General features: G+C 45.0%; 1 protein-coding gene across 5 annotated transcripts in view; it reads right to left on the minus strand.

The window, feature by feature from the left end:
• The window catches only part of LOC101405780 (transmembrane protein 272), a 122,661-nt gene that overhangs the window by 44,326 nt on the left and 63,605 nt on the right, over positions 1–14,730 (minus strand). For 4 of the 5 annotated variants that reach the window (XM_087436101.1, XM_087436099.1, XM_087436103.1 and 1 more), the window contains exons 3-4: positions 9,742–9,801; positions 5,360–5,442 (exon numbers count right to left, since the gene is read on the minus strand). In XM_087436101.1, coding sequence (XP_087292227.1) covers positions 5,360–5,442; positions 9,742–9,801 — 143 coding nt within the window. The remainder of the gene's footprint in view (positions 1–5,359; positions 5,443–9,741; positions 9,802–14,730) is intronic. The other variant, XM_087436102.1, reaches the window with a different exon arrangement.

The following is a 14,730-nucleotide window of genomic DNA, read 5'->3' on the forward strand; positions in this document are numbered from 1 at the left end:
GCCTCCCTCAGCCTCCTCTTCTCTTCTCTTCTCTTGGATGTTTCCACCACTCGCCATCTCCAGGGATCTGGAATTCCCATGTGGGACCATGGGGTGAGAGTGTGTCTCTCCTATCCTTACACACCCATCAAGTCAGGAGCACAGACTCTTGTCCTTTGAGCAATACCCTTGCTAATTACTCCTAGGGGACAAAGACCATCTCGCCCCTGGTGGATGGTTGCTGGCTCCATCCTGCCACTACTTTGAAACTCTGCTCCGATTTTATTACACAAAGGACCCCCATCCCCACCCAACCCTGACTGGCCTTGGATGCCTTTGTCTCAGGTGTCCCGTCTGAAAAGGCAACCATGGAAAAACCCAGGTCTTCTCTGCGCAGGAATCCCGGTTCCCCATCTTCCTTTTGTCTAGCAACTTGGTCGTTAATGTCTTGAAAACCTAGCCTGTTTATCTGCCTGATTCCCAGGCTTCCCATCTCTCCTAAGGTCAACTTCATGGCACCCATAACCCCCTGGAGAGCTAGGCTTCAGAAAAAACCCTTTGATAACTGAGATTGGTGTGGGGAGAGATTTTGAGCCTGAGTGAAATGAAAGGGCAGGACAGAGCCAAGAGATATAGCAAATTTGGTTCCAAATCAGGGCAGAGAAGCTGGTGATGATATCAAGAGAGATGGAGAGCAGGACAGGGAAATTGGTGATAATATCGAGAGACATCCATTTCCTTCCTTGACATGCATCATATGGAGACAGGGAGCCCCTGCTCTGCCTTTGAGTGGATGATGATTTCAGGTTTGGACGTGTCACATTTAAAATTCTGGGTGGAAATGCAGGTGGTGGTGACCAGCAGGGAGGTGGGGTCAGAGCGTGGAGGTGAAGAGGGAAAGGTGAGGGCTCGTGATGCAGACCTGGGAGTTATGTGTGCAGAGGTAAGGGTGACACCAGGAATGGGTGTTGTGCAAAGGGAGGTCCCCGTGCCGGGTTAAATGCTTAATGCACATCGTCTCGACTAATTCTCTCAGCAACCCGAGACGAGAGGTGTTAAATGAATACGTGCACAGATGGGAGGGCCAAAACTGGAGGCATCAGGCCAAAACGTCAACGTGAGCTTCTCCAGGTGGTGGAATTTACAGGTGATTTTGATTTCTTCTTTGTGCTTATCCCTATTCTCTTATTTTGTACAGTGAAGAGTTATTACTTATGAGAAGATAACAAAACCTAAGTAAAAGTGGTTCATCCAATGCTTGGTCTGTATGACCTCATTTAATGCTCACACTAACCCAGGAGCCGTATATTATCATCCCCGTTTCGTGGATGAGGACGTTAAGGCTCAGAGAAGTTCAGTCACTTCTCCCAGGTCCACAGGGAGTAAAAGGATGAAATGGGTGTCAGTCCCTACCTCTGACCACTGTCTACACCACACTACACTGATGCTTAAATCGGAGGATGTTAAGGCAAAGGGGTTCTTTCCTATGCTGGGAGGGTGCTCCCATTTGGTCTAAATGCCCCGGTTTTCCGGGAATAAAACTTGTAGCCTGGCTAGGAGGCAGAACATTTCTGTAAGAAGAGGAAAATGAGGGCTGAGAGGGGTCCAGAGAGCCATCTGCATAAAGCCAACTCATGGAGGGCTTCTTGGAAGAGGTGGCATACTCCAGACCCCTGTGAGCCGGGAGAGGTGGGAGGGATCTCCTTGGAGTGGGAGTGGGAGTGTCATGGCAAAGGCAAAGGGTTTGGGGAAGAGGCGAAAACCAGTTGGACTGGAGCAGGATGGCCAAGGGGGACTGTGAGGTCAGGCAGGCGTGGGTTGAACACCAGCTCTGCTGTTTACTCTGTGTAAACTCAAGAGAAGCAACCCGTAAGCCTCAGTTTCCTTATCTGTAAGCTGGAGCTGATGGTACAGCCCAGGTTTTGGTCGCTCAGCATCCGTTTCTGTTCCCAGCAGGGCCCCATTCCTTGGGGGATGTCCCCCACCCATCATATGCCCACGGGAGGATAAATCCTGGTGTCTGCCCTCCCTGGAGGTGCCTTCTCCACGCTGTTTCACACCAGGGGGCAGAGGACACTCAAAGTCCACAGATCTGGCTCCCCTCCCAGGACTGGTTCATGGGCACAGGGATGCCAAGAGAGAGGAGCCAGCTGGGGTTCACTCTTTTCACTGCTGGCCCTGGAGAAACTGTAGGCAGGTCCCGCTACCCGGGCTCTCGGGAGCCACCTGGTTCCTTTCTCTTCCACCAACCTTTGAAATTGTGAGCTCTTCCAATAAATTACCTGTTGCGTTAGCCAGAGTTGATTTTTTTATTCCTTCCTGATACAAGTACCTGCCTCAAAGGGGTGTTGTGACGACTGAACGAGTTCAATCTGGGAGCAAAACCTGTAGTCCAGCGCCTGGCACACAGTAAGTGCTACTGGGTGGTGGCAATTCTCACTAAGCAGGGGGATACTGCAGATGAGGTGGAGTGTGAGGTGGGTAAATGGCCACTAAAGCAGTGTTTTTGAAACTTTCTTCTAACAGGGCCCTTGTAACAAATATTTTTTTTAACATATGTCCCTAAGTATTAGTACTTTTATTTATTCTTTTTCATTTAATTAAGATTTTAAAATTTAAGCCTATTGTGCATACATTTTTTATCTTTTGATCCCCTTTACCCATTTCTCCTATGCCTCATCCCCCGCCTCTGGCAACCACCAATCTGTTCTCTGTATCTACGAGCTTGGTGTTTTTGTTTTGTTTGTTTTTAGATTCCACATATAAGAGAGATCATATGGTATTTGTCTTTCTCTGTCTGACTTATTTCACTTAGCATAATGCCCTTGAGGTCCATCTATGTTGTTGCAAACGGCAAGATTTCATTCTTTTTTATGGCTGAATAATATTCCATTATATACATGTATATTATATATATTATATATGGAATATATATATTATATATATTATATATGGAATATATATATATACACACACACACATATATCACCATTTCTTTATCCATTCATCCATTGATGGACACTTAGGTTGTTTCTATATCTTGGCTGTTGTAAATAGTGCTGCAATGAACATAGGGGTGCATATATCTTTTTAAGTTAGTGTTTTTATTTTCTTTAGCTAAATACCCAGAAGTGGAATTGCTGGATCATATAGTAGTTCTATTTTTAACTTTTTGAGGATCTCCATGTTTTCCATAATGGCTGCACCAATTTACATTCCCGCCAACAGTGCACAAGTAACAAAGACATTTTACATCATGACCTAGTAACTGGGTGACCATATGTCCTCATTGGCTCAGAGAAGTCCTGGTTTATGCAGTTTTCCTGGCATGATTATTATTAGAGCCCCCTTGTGCTCTCAAAAATGTCCCAGTGATGATAAATTATATGGTCAACTTACCCAAGCATATGTGTATCACATAATACTTAACTTACTGGGAGACACTCGCTTATTTTCTATTTCATTTTTTTAAAGCAATCACAAACTACTAAATTCATTTCATAACGTTCTAATCGGCCTTGACTCTCAGTTCTTTTGGTAACACTGGGAAATGTCCACTCACTGCCCCTCAGCTTCCTCTTCAATGAACTGCAACACTCTGCTGCTGTCTGATGCATTTCAGACAGGATACTGGGCATCACCATGCAGCGCTCTCAGGGATCAATACGCTGCCTTGGCATCACTAGTAAACTCCCCCGTCTGGGGGCTCCATAAACCTGTTTGCTGTTGCTCTCATGGTTATGGACTCACTGTGTATTACCTCTCTATGATGAGCACAGAAATTTAATTTGGCTTCAAACAGTTTTAGATTGCCAGGAAAAAAACCAATGCTGTTTATTAGGGCCCTAGTTTGTTCATTAAAATAAATTACCTTTGGGTTCTGGGCTGGCTTTCATAAAGGAAAAGTTTGCTGTTATTAAGAGGAACAGACCCCATGGGCAGTGACATCTCTAAAGGAAAGTTCCACTTCGCAGCCTGACGATGAGGTAGTCAAGTGAGAGAGGGTGGGGCAGGGGTAATTACTGCTGAAAACTTGGCCCTTGTTTTGAGCATCTCTACGGCACTCAATTCATTAGAGCCTTCCCCTAACACTGTGGGGCCACAGGGGACGTGCAGCCCCGCTGAGCAGAGAGCGTTTGGGTTTCCTTGGAGCTACACAAAGTCCCAGATGGATCCCAGGGGGATGTTGCTATAGGAAGGATCATGTGTATTTGTACATTCCAGAATATTGCCCACCAGACTGCTTCCAGGAGATGAGGGCATTAATAGTGATGTAACCTTGGACACAAAAGGCTCCAAATGCTTGCCCCAGATCAGACATGTTTCCCAAGACAGCATTGAGCTTGTGACCACTGATGGCAGATGAAAACAGCAATCTTGAAGACATTCCTTTGATGTCTTAGATCAATATCATGACCAGTGCCACTCACCAGGTCCTTGGAGCCATCTTTTGAAGGCCCCAAGCACCAGAAGGAAGCTGGCAAAGAAATCAGACAGTGGGTCCAAATGAAATTTTATATATGGCACTTCTGATTCTGTTTCCTCCTGTGTTATTGCTTCATTTTTATGAAACCATTTTGGAAAAAGGATGCTTGTGCTTTCTAGTTTTTGATATAGGAAGCTTTGGGGCGGCTTGGATGGTTGGGAAGTGTCATTGATAAATGGAGGTAGACCTAAGGTACTTTTGGCAGATGTGACATTTCTGTAGGCCAGGAATTTTGGCAACTTAACTGCAGGCTACGCAGGACCCTTGATATTTCTCCTTCAGTTACGTTTCCTCTTTAAACAGATGTGACTTCAACCCATGAGCAAATCAGCTCCCTACACTGACATGAGCTTGAGAGTCACAAAGAAGCACTCCTAGCCCCAAACATTAGAGTTTGATTGATGACTGCAGCCAATTAATTCTATGCTAGTCAGTTGAGAACTAGGAGCTATAGTTAAAAACAGAGATAAGAACTGCTAAAATTAAACACATTTTAACCAAACGCGAACTCTATTGCCTTACACAGGAAACTTTTTTTAAAAGAAGCACAGAGAAAGGCTGCAATTACACCGGCTGAACTCAGTGGTATAACTGGCAGTTGATACCTCTGCCTCAACTGTTGTTACACCAATGTTAGCACATCGAACTCAGGGCAGCAGCAGGGAAGCTATTGCAAAGATGCACAGCTCTGGGTGAGTGCTCCTCATCTGGAAAAATCCACATCTCTGCTGCAGGCCTCAGGATCCACCTCACCCTGTGGCTTCAACAACCCTGTGCTTAGAGGCAAGTTGTTCTGGTTCCCCTGTGGGTAGCAAACAATTAAAGGATGCATTCCATGGTTCCAGTAAGTTAAATTTCTACAAAAACTACAAACAAAGAATAAATATACTTTACCTTTAAGGCCCCGACGATCCCACCCACTAGCAAATATAGAGGAATGAGGGGCTGTATGGGGCAGTCCTCCAAAAACTTCATTCCTACAAGGAGAAAGAACAGGAGCGGAATGAGAGAAATGCACTCAAGAGCACAATGCCCGCTTACGAAGAGGGCTTAGATGTCTACAAAAGCCAAAATGTTACCCACACAAACCACAACTCGATCCCCTGCTTGGGAAGCCTCGGTCTCCCCGGCCGCCTGACCTCCAGGATGGTCAGTGGACTGAACGGCAGTCCAGCAGGTGTGGGACAGAGCAGGCACCAGACGTCGCTGCACCTCTCATCTGGGTGTTAACTGGCTACGGGTATGCTATGCTTTTATGAAACGGATCATATGACAAGCCATGTTTTCAATGATTCATTTTACAAAAGGATTCAAAGAATCCCTTTAAATAACCAGGTCCCCTGACATGCTTAAAACAAGATTCACTTTACGGGTCACATTCCCAAAACGCATGCACTGTGTAAGCTGAGGCTCACATCTGCTCTCTGCTTGCAGGGCCCAGGTGGCAGGGAGGAGCTGGCAGAGAACCCTTCCTCCGTGCGCAGAGCCCTCTGTCGTGTTAGTCACAGGGACCATATTATCACCATTGACAGCGCACTCACCTGACCCCAGGCTGGGAAACGCGTGTTTACTGACATGTCCCTAGCCACTAGATTTGGGAAACTGCCAAATCAATCGCCCCAGACCCACACTCTTTCTTAATTTTTCTCCCCAATGCTTTCTCTACTTTTCTCAGGCCTTTGTCTTCCAGGCCTATTATTAACCACTGGTGATATGATATATTATTTAAAATATAAGAAAGAAATGCCTATTTCCCTCGGTGACCAGTCTGGCTCATATGACGAGGCTTCAGAGGGGTTCTAGCACACACCTTGGTTGTGCAGGGACATTGATGGCTCAGCACATGCCCTCACATTTCCCAGTCCCCTGTGGATCCCCAGGGCTGTGTGACTGGTTCTAACCAATGGGCTGTGAGACCCTTTGGGGCCAAAGCATTTCAAAACTGACATGTAATCCTTCATTTTCTTCCCCTGCTTTAACCACCTGGAAACCCTGAGATGAGATGCTTAGAGGGCTGAGTCATCACATTGCCCAGAGGAGTCCCCAGGGTCCTGGAGATGCTCTTGATCCACACTGGAATTTGCATGAGCAAGAAATAAACCTTTATAGTGTTAAGCCACTGAGATTCCAAGATTAATTTGTTACTGCAGCACAGTTAAGTTACCCTGACCAGTACATTTGTCAACAGAGCCCAAGAAAGGTGATGCTCATTGTAGAACCAAAGTCTTCTGTTTTAATGACATTTAAAGTTTTAGCTTTGATTTGACATTTTATTTCCCATGAATGCCTTGGTTCTTAGCAGAGGATGTAAACCATTTTTCTATGAGTACACCATATTCCACTGAAATTAATAACAATTTCTGGGTATACAGAGACCCACAAATTCAGAGCCCCAAACAGAATCAAGTCCCATATACACGTTAAGCCTGTCATCAGCCTGTGTAGGCTTGCCTTCCTGGATATCTCTGACGTTTGTTGAATCTGTTATTAGACGGAAATACTTTCCAAGTCTCAACACAACCTTTTCACACAGGGACCTTTAAAGACTTGATGCCAAATTTGTCGGATACAAACTGCCTTTCAATTCAGAACCTAGCTGTGAAATGAACATTGAGTAATGGCTTATATATCTGCTCATTCCTAATGAATAAAAACAGCTGCTGCTCACAGGAGAGTCAGTCAGCGCACAGATGGCTTAAAAGGATGCTAATAAATTTAATAAAAGTGTCTTTCCCCCTGTGTTCGCGTATTGCTCAGGACCTACCTTACCTCTAGATTTTCTTTCTGTCTGATCTGCAGTATCACCATTAACTCTGTGGGCTTAGAACTCGCCCCAATACAGTTGATAACTACTACCAGATGGAGTGATTTTTCTTTGTTGTTCAATATTATGGAGGTTTTTAAATTACTTTTTTTTGACATTTTTTATTGTGATAAAATATGTATAACAAAATATTTACCATTTTAACCATTTTTAAGTGTACAATTCAATGGCACTAATTACATTCACAGTCTTGTGCAACCATCGCCACTATCTATCCCCAAAACTTTTCATCGTCCAGACAGAACTCTCTAACCATTGGCAGTAATTCCTCAGTACCCCCTTCCCACAGAGGATGGAGTGATTTTAATATACCATCTGTGGGAATTGCTCTGTGGGGCCTTGCCTCATTTATGCAGCCTTGTTAGTGAATGCATTGTTCCAGTTATGTTCATTTTCCAGATAACTAAGCCACAGGCTCCAAAAGCATTTTTTTCACTCGATAAAAATCTATCTTTTACTCATAGATTTTTGCATAGGATATTTTCTTAAGGCAACTCCTGGCTTCCTAAGCAGGGTATACCTAACATCGTATACACTCTTCTTGATAGAACAGAGCCATATAAGAAATGTTGCTTTTTGAACTGCACTGTAATAACAACGGCATCAGGGCCAATCAAACTGGCTGAACTGTTTTCCCTTACACTGAACGGCCCCAGACGACTTGTCTGTTTTTGTTCCATGCAAACTTTAGAATTTTATTTTGTTCTTTTATTTCCTGTCAGACTGTCAGCTTTCACTTGTTACACATCTAAGAGTACGGTTTTTGTATTAGTTTTTGTTTTTTAGTATTGTTGCTTTTTTTTATTGAGTGAAATTCACATAACATAAAATTAACCATTTTGAAGTGAACAATTCAGTGGCATTTAATATATTCACAAAGTTCTGTAACCATCAGCTCTCTCTAGTTCCAAAATATTTTCATCACCCCAAAAGGAAACCCCACGTGCATTAAGCAATTAGGGTACTGGGGGTTTTTTTGCAACAACTCCTATGCCCTGTTTTTCTTTTTCTCTTTTTTTTTTTAATTGAGGTAACATGGTTTTATATCATTATATAATTTTCAGGTGTACAAAATTATAATTCGACTTCTGTATATACTACTGTATGCTCACTACCAAAAGTCTAGTTACCATCCATCACTGTACAGTTGACCCCCTTCACCCATTTTGCCCACCCCACACCCTTCTTCCCCTCTGGTAACCACCAACCTGTTCTCTGTATCTATGTGTTTGTTTTTGTTTTGTTTTGTTTGTTCATTTGTTTGTTCTTTTTTTCAGATTCCACATATGAGTGAGATCATATGATAATTGTCTTTCTCCGTTTGACTTATTTCACTTAGCATAATACCCTCAAGGTCCATCCATGTTGTCACAAATGGCAAAATTTCATCTTTTTTTTATGGCTGAGTAGTATTCCATTGGGTGTATATAGCACATCTTTATCCATTCATCAGTCGATGGGCATTTAGGTTGTTTCCATGTCTTGGCTATTGTAAATAGTGCTGCAATGAAAATAGGGGTGGCATGTATCTTTTTGGATTAATGTTTTGGTATTCTTTGAATAAATACCCAGAAGTGGAATAGGGGGACATGTGGTAGTTCTATTCTTAATTTTTTGAGGAATCTCCATACTGTTTTCCATAGTGGCTGCACAAATTTGCATTCCTACCAGCAGTGTACGAGGGTTCCCTTTTCTCCACATCCTCTTCAACACTTGTCATTTCTTGTCTTTTTAATAATAGCTCCTATCCCCTGTAAATTTCTGCTCTAATATGCTGTGAACTCGAAACCTAGAACACCAGGCTTGCTACGACTCTGTGTAAATAGGGTAGCTAGGTTCTGTGCACATAGCTCAAGGGCGCCCATCAGCAACATTCAAGGGCATGAGTTTAATTTCACTGACACGTGACAACGATTTTTGCCTACTCAAGAAGCTTCCCAACCCCTCAACCTCCCCCAATACTTCACACTTCTGCATAATTGAGGTAGTTTAATATATGTGACTTATGGAAGTATTTATTCATTCATTCAACAAAAAAAATGTGGAGCACACCTACACATTACCATAGTATGAGATGCATTTTTCGTACTGCTTACGACAGGCCTCCTTCCGCATGGGAACACAGGAGCTGGGAAGGGGCCTTGAGAAACCTTTAGCCCAGTGGCTCCCAAACTGGGCTAGAGGTAGCGGAGTCATCTGGGGACAGATTTTTAAAAGCAGATGTCTGTCTCCACCCCAGACATACTGCATCAGTATCTCCCAGAGCAGGGCCCAGGACTCTGTCGTTTTAAAATGTTCACCAAGTAATTCCGTTTTGGCTGATACGTGTTTGGAAATCATCGGTCTGGCCAACTCTTCCTGGCACACGTTTTACATTTAAAGATGAAGTGCTGTTGTCCCGAAGCTGGACACGGCTGACCCGTGGCGTCCAGCAGCTCGGCAGCCAACTCACCAGTGAAGGCCACGGACAGCGGCAGTGCCAGGGAGACGAAGAGCACAGAGACGAGGCAGGCTGCAAGGAGAAGGAGCAGGCACCAGGTTAGAAACACATGGCCCCTTTCATTTCCTTTTCTCTGTAGTTTACTTATGCGTTCCGTGAAACTCGACCTCCTCTCAAGTCAGCAGACGGCACATGTCAGCAGATGGCAGGAGGTCACCGCCTGCCTGGGGCTTCAGCAGAGAGGGAGGGGTGTGCCAGCCAAGATTTGCATCTCTGAGAGAGCCGAATGTCTCTTATGATCATGCTGCCAATTCTAAGGCCTAGATTTCCTGCACGACCTCTCCAAAGTCTGACAGCTTCTAGAAAAGGAGTTTATAAACTGCTGCTCTGCCAGGGACAGGATGCCAGAGGCCACTGGCATTAACCGAGCCAGGCAGGATCAACCCTGCGCTTCTTGGGAGCCCTTACCCACTGCAGATGGTTCTTCCCTTCCCTGCAGAAGTCACTGCCAACTCGCTTTTTCACTTAAGGAATTTGCTTCATGAAATCTTTTCCTCTTTCATTTTTTTTGGTTATAGATCCCATAATACATGATATTACATGGTCTACTAAAACTTCTTAGTGACACACAGTGGAAAAGAGCTCTCAACTGGATTGGTGCTTTTCTTCCTGTTCACACCACCAATTCACCCTTCTGGCATTAGGGAAGGACAGAGGCGGGGGAGTTAGACAGGCCTGGGTCCAATCCTGGCCCTGTGACTCATTTGCTGTGAGGCTTTGGGCGACCTCTGGAAGCCTCATTTTCCTCTTCTGTAAGATGCGTTAGCAGATGCACACACGAGCTCAGTAGATGGCAACTATTATGATTGGGCAATTACTTCCCCACACTGGTTCTTGGTTTCCTTGTCTGGTAAATGGCCTGCAGATACAGGTTTTGCTCGGCCAGCGTTTTTCTAAATTATGTGTTTCAATACCTTTTGGGTAGGCCTACATCCCAGTTCCCACTTGTAAGATTAGACAGTGTGACAAATGTATGTTTCTGCTGGGTCCTGATGCCAGCCCTGAGAGCGAGACAAGATCTCTGAGGTGGACATTGTGGTAGCTTCCTCAGCGTCCACTCCCTCCTCTCTAGGCAATCCCCCCAATTTTTGCTGTGGTCTCCCCACCACCCCATGTGTCCATTCTCCTATGAGCTCTATGTGCTCTGGCACAAGCTGACTTCCTGCTGGCTTTGGAGAAGGTTTAGTCCTAAATTAATTGGCAGAGTCGTACTCACTGGATATGTTATTAGTTGGTGGATAGGCTCATGACTCATCTGGGGCCAAGGAAACTCAAGGGGAAATTTACCGAGAATAAGGAAAAAAGCTTTCTCATTCTTCTGATAGAACTTCCAGAAACAAAGCTTCTCTCCCTCCCTGGAAAATGGTATGGGAAACAAGGTGCTCTGGGGGTTGTTGGCCATCACCTTGTCACCATGAAGGGCAACCGGGCTGAGAATGAGGCTGACATGTGAAAGGCAAAGAGGAGAGGCAAAAAGTAACTAGGTCCTTGGGGCCAGCCTGGTGTTGTAGTGGTTGAGTTCACGTGCTCTGCTTGGGCGGCCTGGGGTTCGCAGGTTCAGATCCAGGGCGTGGACATATGCACCACTTATCAAGCCATGCTGTGGCAGGCGTCCCACATATAAAGTAGAGGAAGATGGGCACGGATGTTAGCTCAGGGCCAATCTTCCTCAGCAAAAAGAGGACGATTGGCAACAGATGTTAGCTCAAGGCTAATCTTCCTCACCAAAAAAAAAAAAAAGTCAGTCAGTCCTCAATGTCATCCATCACCTGTTGAATCACCATCCATAAAGCTAAACTATTTCTGGACTTTCTACTGATATGAACCGATAAATCCTCTTTATTATTTAAACCAGTTTGAGTTGGGTTTTCTATTACTTACACTAAACCCATTGTAATTAGTTTAATCTACAAGTCCATTCCAGTTTCAGATTGTCAAAGACCTCAGATTTATTTGCCAATCTCAGTCATCTCCAGAGGAGAAAAGATTCGAAGTGTCTGCAGCTGGGCGCCTCACATTCACACCATCAAATGCAAACTCTGACACCACTCCTCCAAGCAGAGCCGGACAAACAAGGCAAGGTACTGCTCCTCCCCTTCAAGAGGCCCCCTTAAGTTGCCTTTCATGCCAATCTTGACCTTCACCTCCAGGGAACATGGAGGAAAGCAGGCATGCAGAAAGATTTGCCCCAATTTTCACTCCTTCCTTCAACCCACCCTTCTGTGAATTAGCTGTAATGCTGGTCATCAGAGCCGGCTTCATGGGCGTGCAACCCGTGAGTCACACAGGGCCCCGGGTTTAGGAGGACTTTGCATTTGGTTTAATGCTCTTCTGTTGCTGTCTTGAATTTCTTGATGAGTTTATCTTTGAACTTGTATTTTGCAAGTGAAGTCCGATAGGACCATGGAGCATGTGTGTGAGAAGATTTGTGCAATATGCGTGTCTGCCACTCCTTGCTGTCACATTCTTGAATTCTGGTGGGCCCATGAGGTGTGGGAGTTCAGCAAGATTCAAAAGAAATATCAGTTAAGCGTGTTATGTCTTCAACTGTGTGAGCAGGGTGCCGGTAGCCCTGAGAGGCCACATTTTCCACTTGAACCGGAACTTGTTTCAAATATAGACAGAGGCAATGGTGTTCTAACAAACAGAGATGGCCCAGGAACCTATCACATCCTTTCTTACCAGGTAACTTCCCTGTATCAGCCAGCCACTCACCCCAAAAATATGACCTGGAAGAAAAGGGAAAGATAGGGCAACCCCAAGTTCCTCTTCTTTTCAGTCCTTCCTCACTCATCACAGAGAGTTAGTAGATAGCACAACATCAAGAAATGAAATGAAAACAGTTAGTTTTGTGCAGTGTTTCCACTGTTCTGGTAAAAGCCACATACACGTGTGTGAGAGCTATGAAACACAACTTGTGTGATTTCGGTGATTCTACGTCTGAGTTAAATGCTCTTATAGTGCATTGAAGACTGTCATTATACAATATTAGGATGGATGGTAAAACATGCTAATAATTTAAAATTGTCAATTAAAAATTTTTCATTTTTACATTAAAATGACATTACACAGCAAATAAAAAATACTATAACAGACCAAAAGAGACTGCAGAAGAAAGGGAAAAGCTTTGTATTTTAGTACCTTGAACAGTGTTTTTTTCTGCTTATTGAACAAGGTGCATTTTCATTTTGCAACTGGGCCCTGCAAATTATGTAGCCGGCCCTGTTGATCAAGGGTGACACAGTGCTGCTGGCAGTGTGACCAATTAAAGGGAGAATTTCAGTTAATCTAGCCACATCTGTTTTAATTCCCAGTTTAAAGTGGGAGTCAAGGAAGAAATTTCCTGCTGGTAAGTGATAGAAAGCAAGAAGCGCAGGAATCCCGTCTCTGTTTCTGGCCTTGAGCTTGTGACTCGGATGATAAAGTGATTGGCATCCTGGAAAACCTCTTCACTGCACTGCAAGCTTGTGGCAGATGGTGCCACCTGGCCACACGTGTAATCCAGGTGTTCGGTGACACAGAGACGTGGAGCAGCCCCCAGAGGAGACTTCCTGCCTCCCAGCAAGGCTGAGAGAAGGCTCAGGCCAGAACATTCCTAATGACCACCCAGAGGACAGCATGATGACTCGTCACCTGGAGCCAGACCTCCTGGGTTTACATCCCCCTCCATGCCCTACAACTGGTGGTGTGGACCTTAACACCTGAGGCTTCAATGAACTTATTTAAAATGTGAGCATAATTATAGAACTTCCCTAACAGATTTGTTAAAATGATCGAATGTCATAATCCATAGAAGGCACCAAACACAGGGTCTGCTACACAATAAATCCTCTATAAGTATTGGCCACGATCTTCATTGTCATTATTATTCTCCCTTCATGGTGGAAGGAGAGTGTGGTTCTCTTTTATCCCAGACGCCACCTAGAGACCAAATGCAGAACTGAAAAAAGCACAAATAAGGGAGACCCTGTGGTTCCCATGCACTTTGAAGGAGCTGAGACCGGACAGTTCCAAAGCTGAACTCCCTGTGTGGACCTGACCTCATTCCCTGACCCTATCCACAGGCCGAGCCCCGGCTTCATTAGGTACCTCTCTGCATCACCACCGCCAAGGTCCAAGGCTCACTCCACTCCCTCAACCTCACAGCCATAATTCTCAGATTCTCTTTGGCCACTCTAGACCTATGAAAGCAGGATGGCTACAAACAGGAGCTGGGAATCTGTGTTTTAAAGCAAGTCTCCAGGTGATTGTGAAATCGGTGGTCCACATGCCATCTTTCTTTCTTTTTTTTTTTTTGTGAGGAAGATCAGCCCTCAGCTAACATCCGTGCTAATCCTCCTCTCTTTTTTGCTGAGGAAGACCGGCTCTGAGCTAACATGTATTGCCAATCCTCCTCCTTTTTTTCCCACAAAGCCCAAGTAGATAGTTGTATGTCATAGTTGCACATCCTTCTAGTTGCTGTATGTGGGACGCGGCCCCCCCATGGCCGGACAAGCGGTGCATCGGTGTGCGCCCGGGATCCAAACCTGGGCCGCCAGTAGCGGAGCGTGCGCACTTAACCGCTAAGCCACGGGGCCGGCCCCACACGCCATCTTTTTTATAAGCAGGGCTGGAGTTTCTTCCGCCAGGCCTTCCTGAGAGCTTGTTTGCTCAGGGAATCGTGAGGCTCTGAGGCTAGGCTGGGGCTGTGGGATTTCACTGGGATGGACATAATTAGCAGTTAATAACACTGGAGCTTCTTTACCACTCAGTCCTAGTAAGGACCACCTAGCCACAGTCAGGGATCGGAAACCCCCACCTCTGCCTGATCCCCCTGCCTCCTGGGAGAGCTGGTCACGCAGTTGTGGGTCATGAAAGCTCTCTGAAACAGAGGCTGAGTTTCCTGGCGGCCTCACTCATGCCAGGACAGTGGTTTGACAGCAGTGACCACCACTAATAAAT

Source organism: Ceratotherium simum, chromosome 10 (genome assembly GCF_057802395.1).
Source record: "Ceratotherium simum simum isolate JZ-2026a chromosome 10, ASM5780239v1, whole genome shotgun sequence".
Classification (NCBI taxonomy): domain Eukaryota; kingdom Metazoa; phylum Chordata; class Mammalia; order Perissodactyla; family Rhinocerotidae; genus Ceratotherium; species Ceratotherium simum.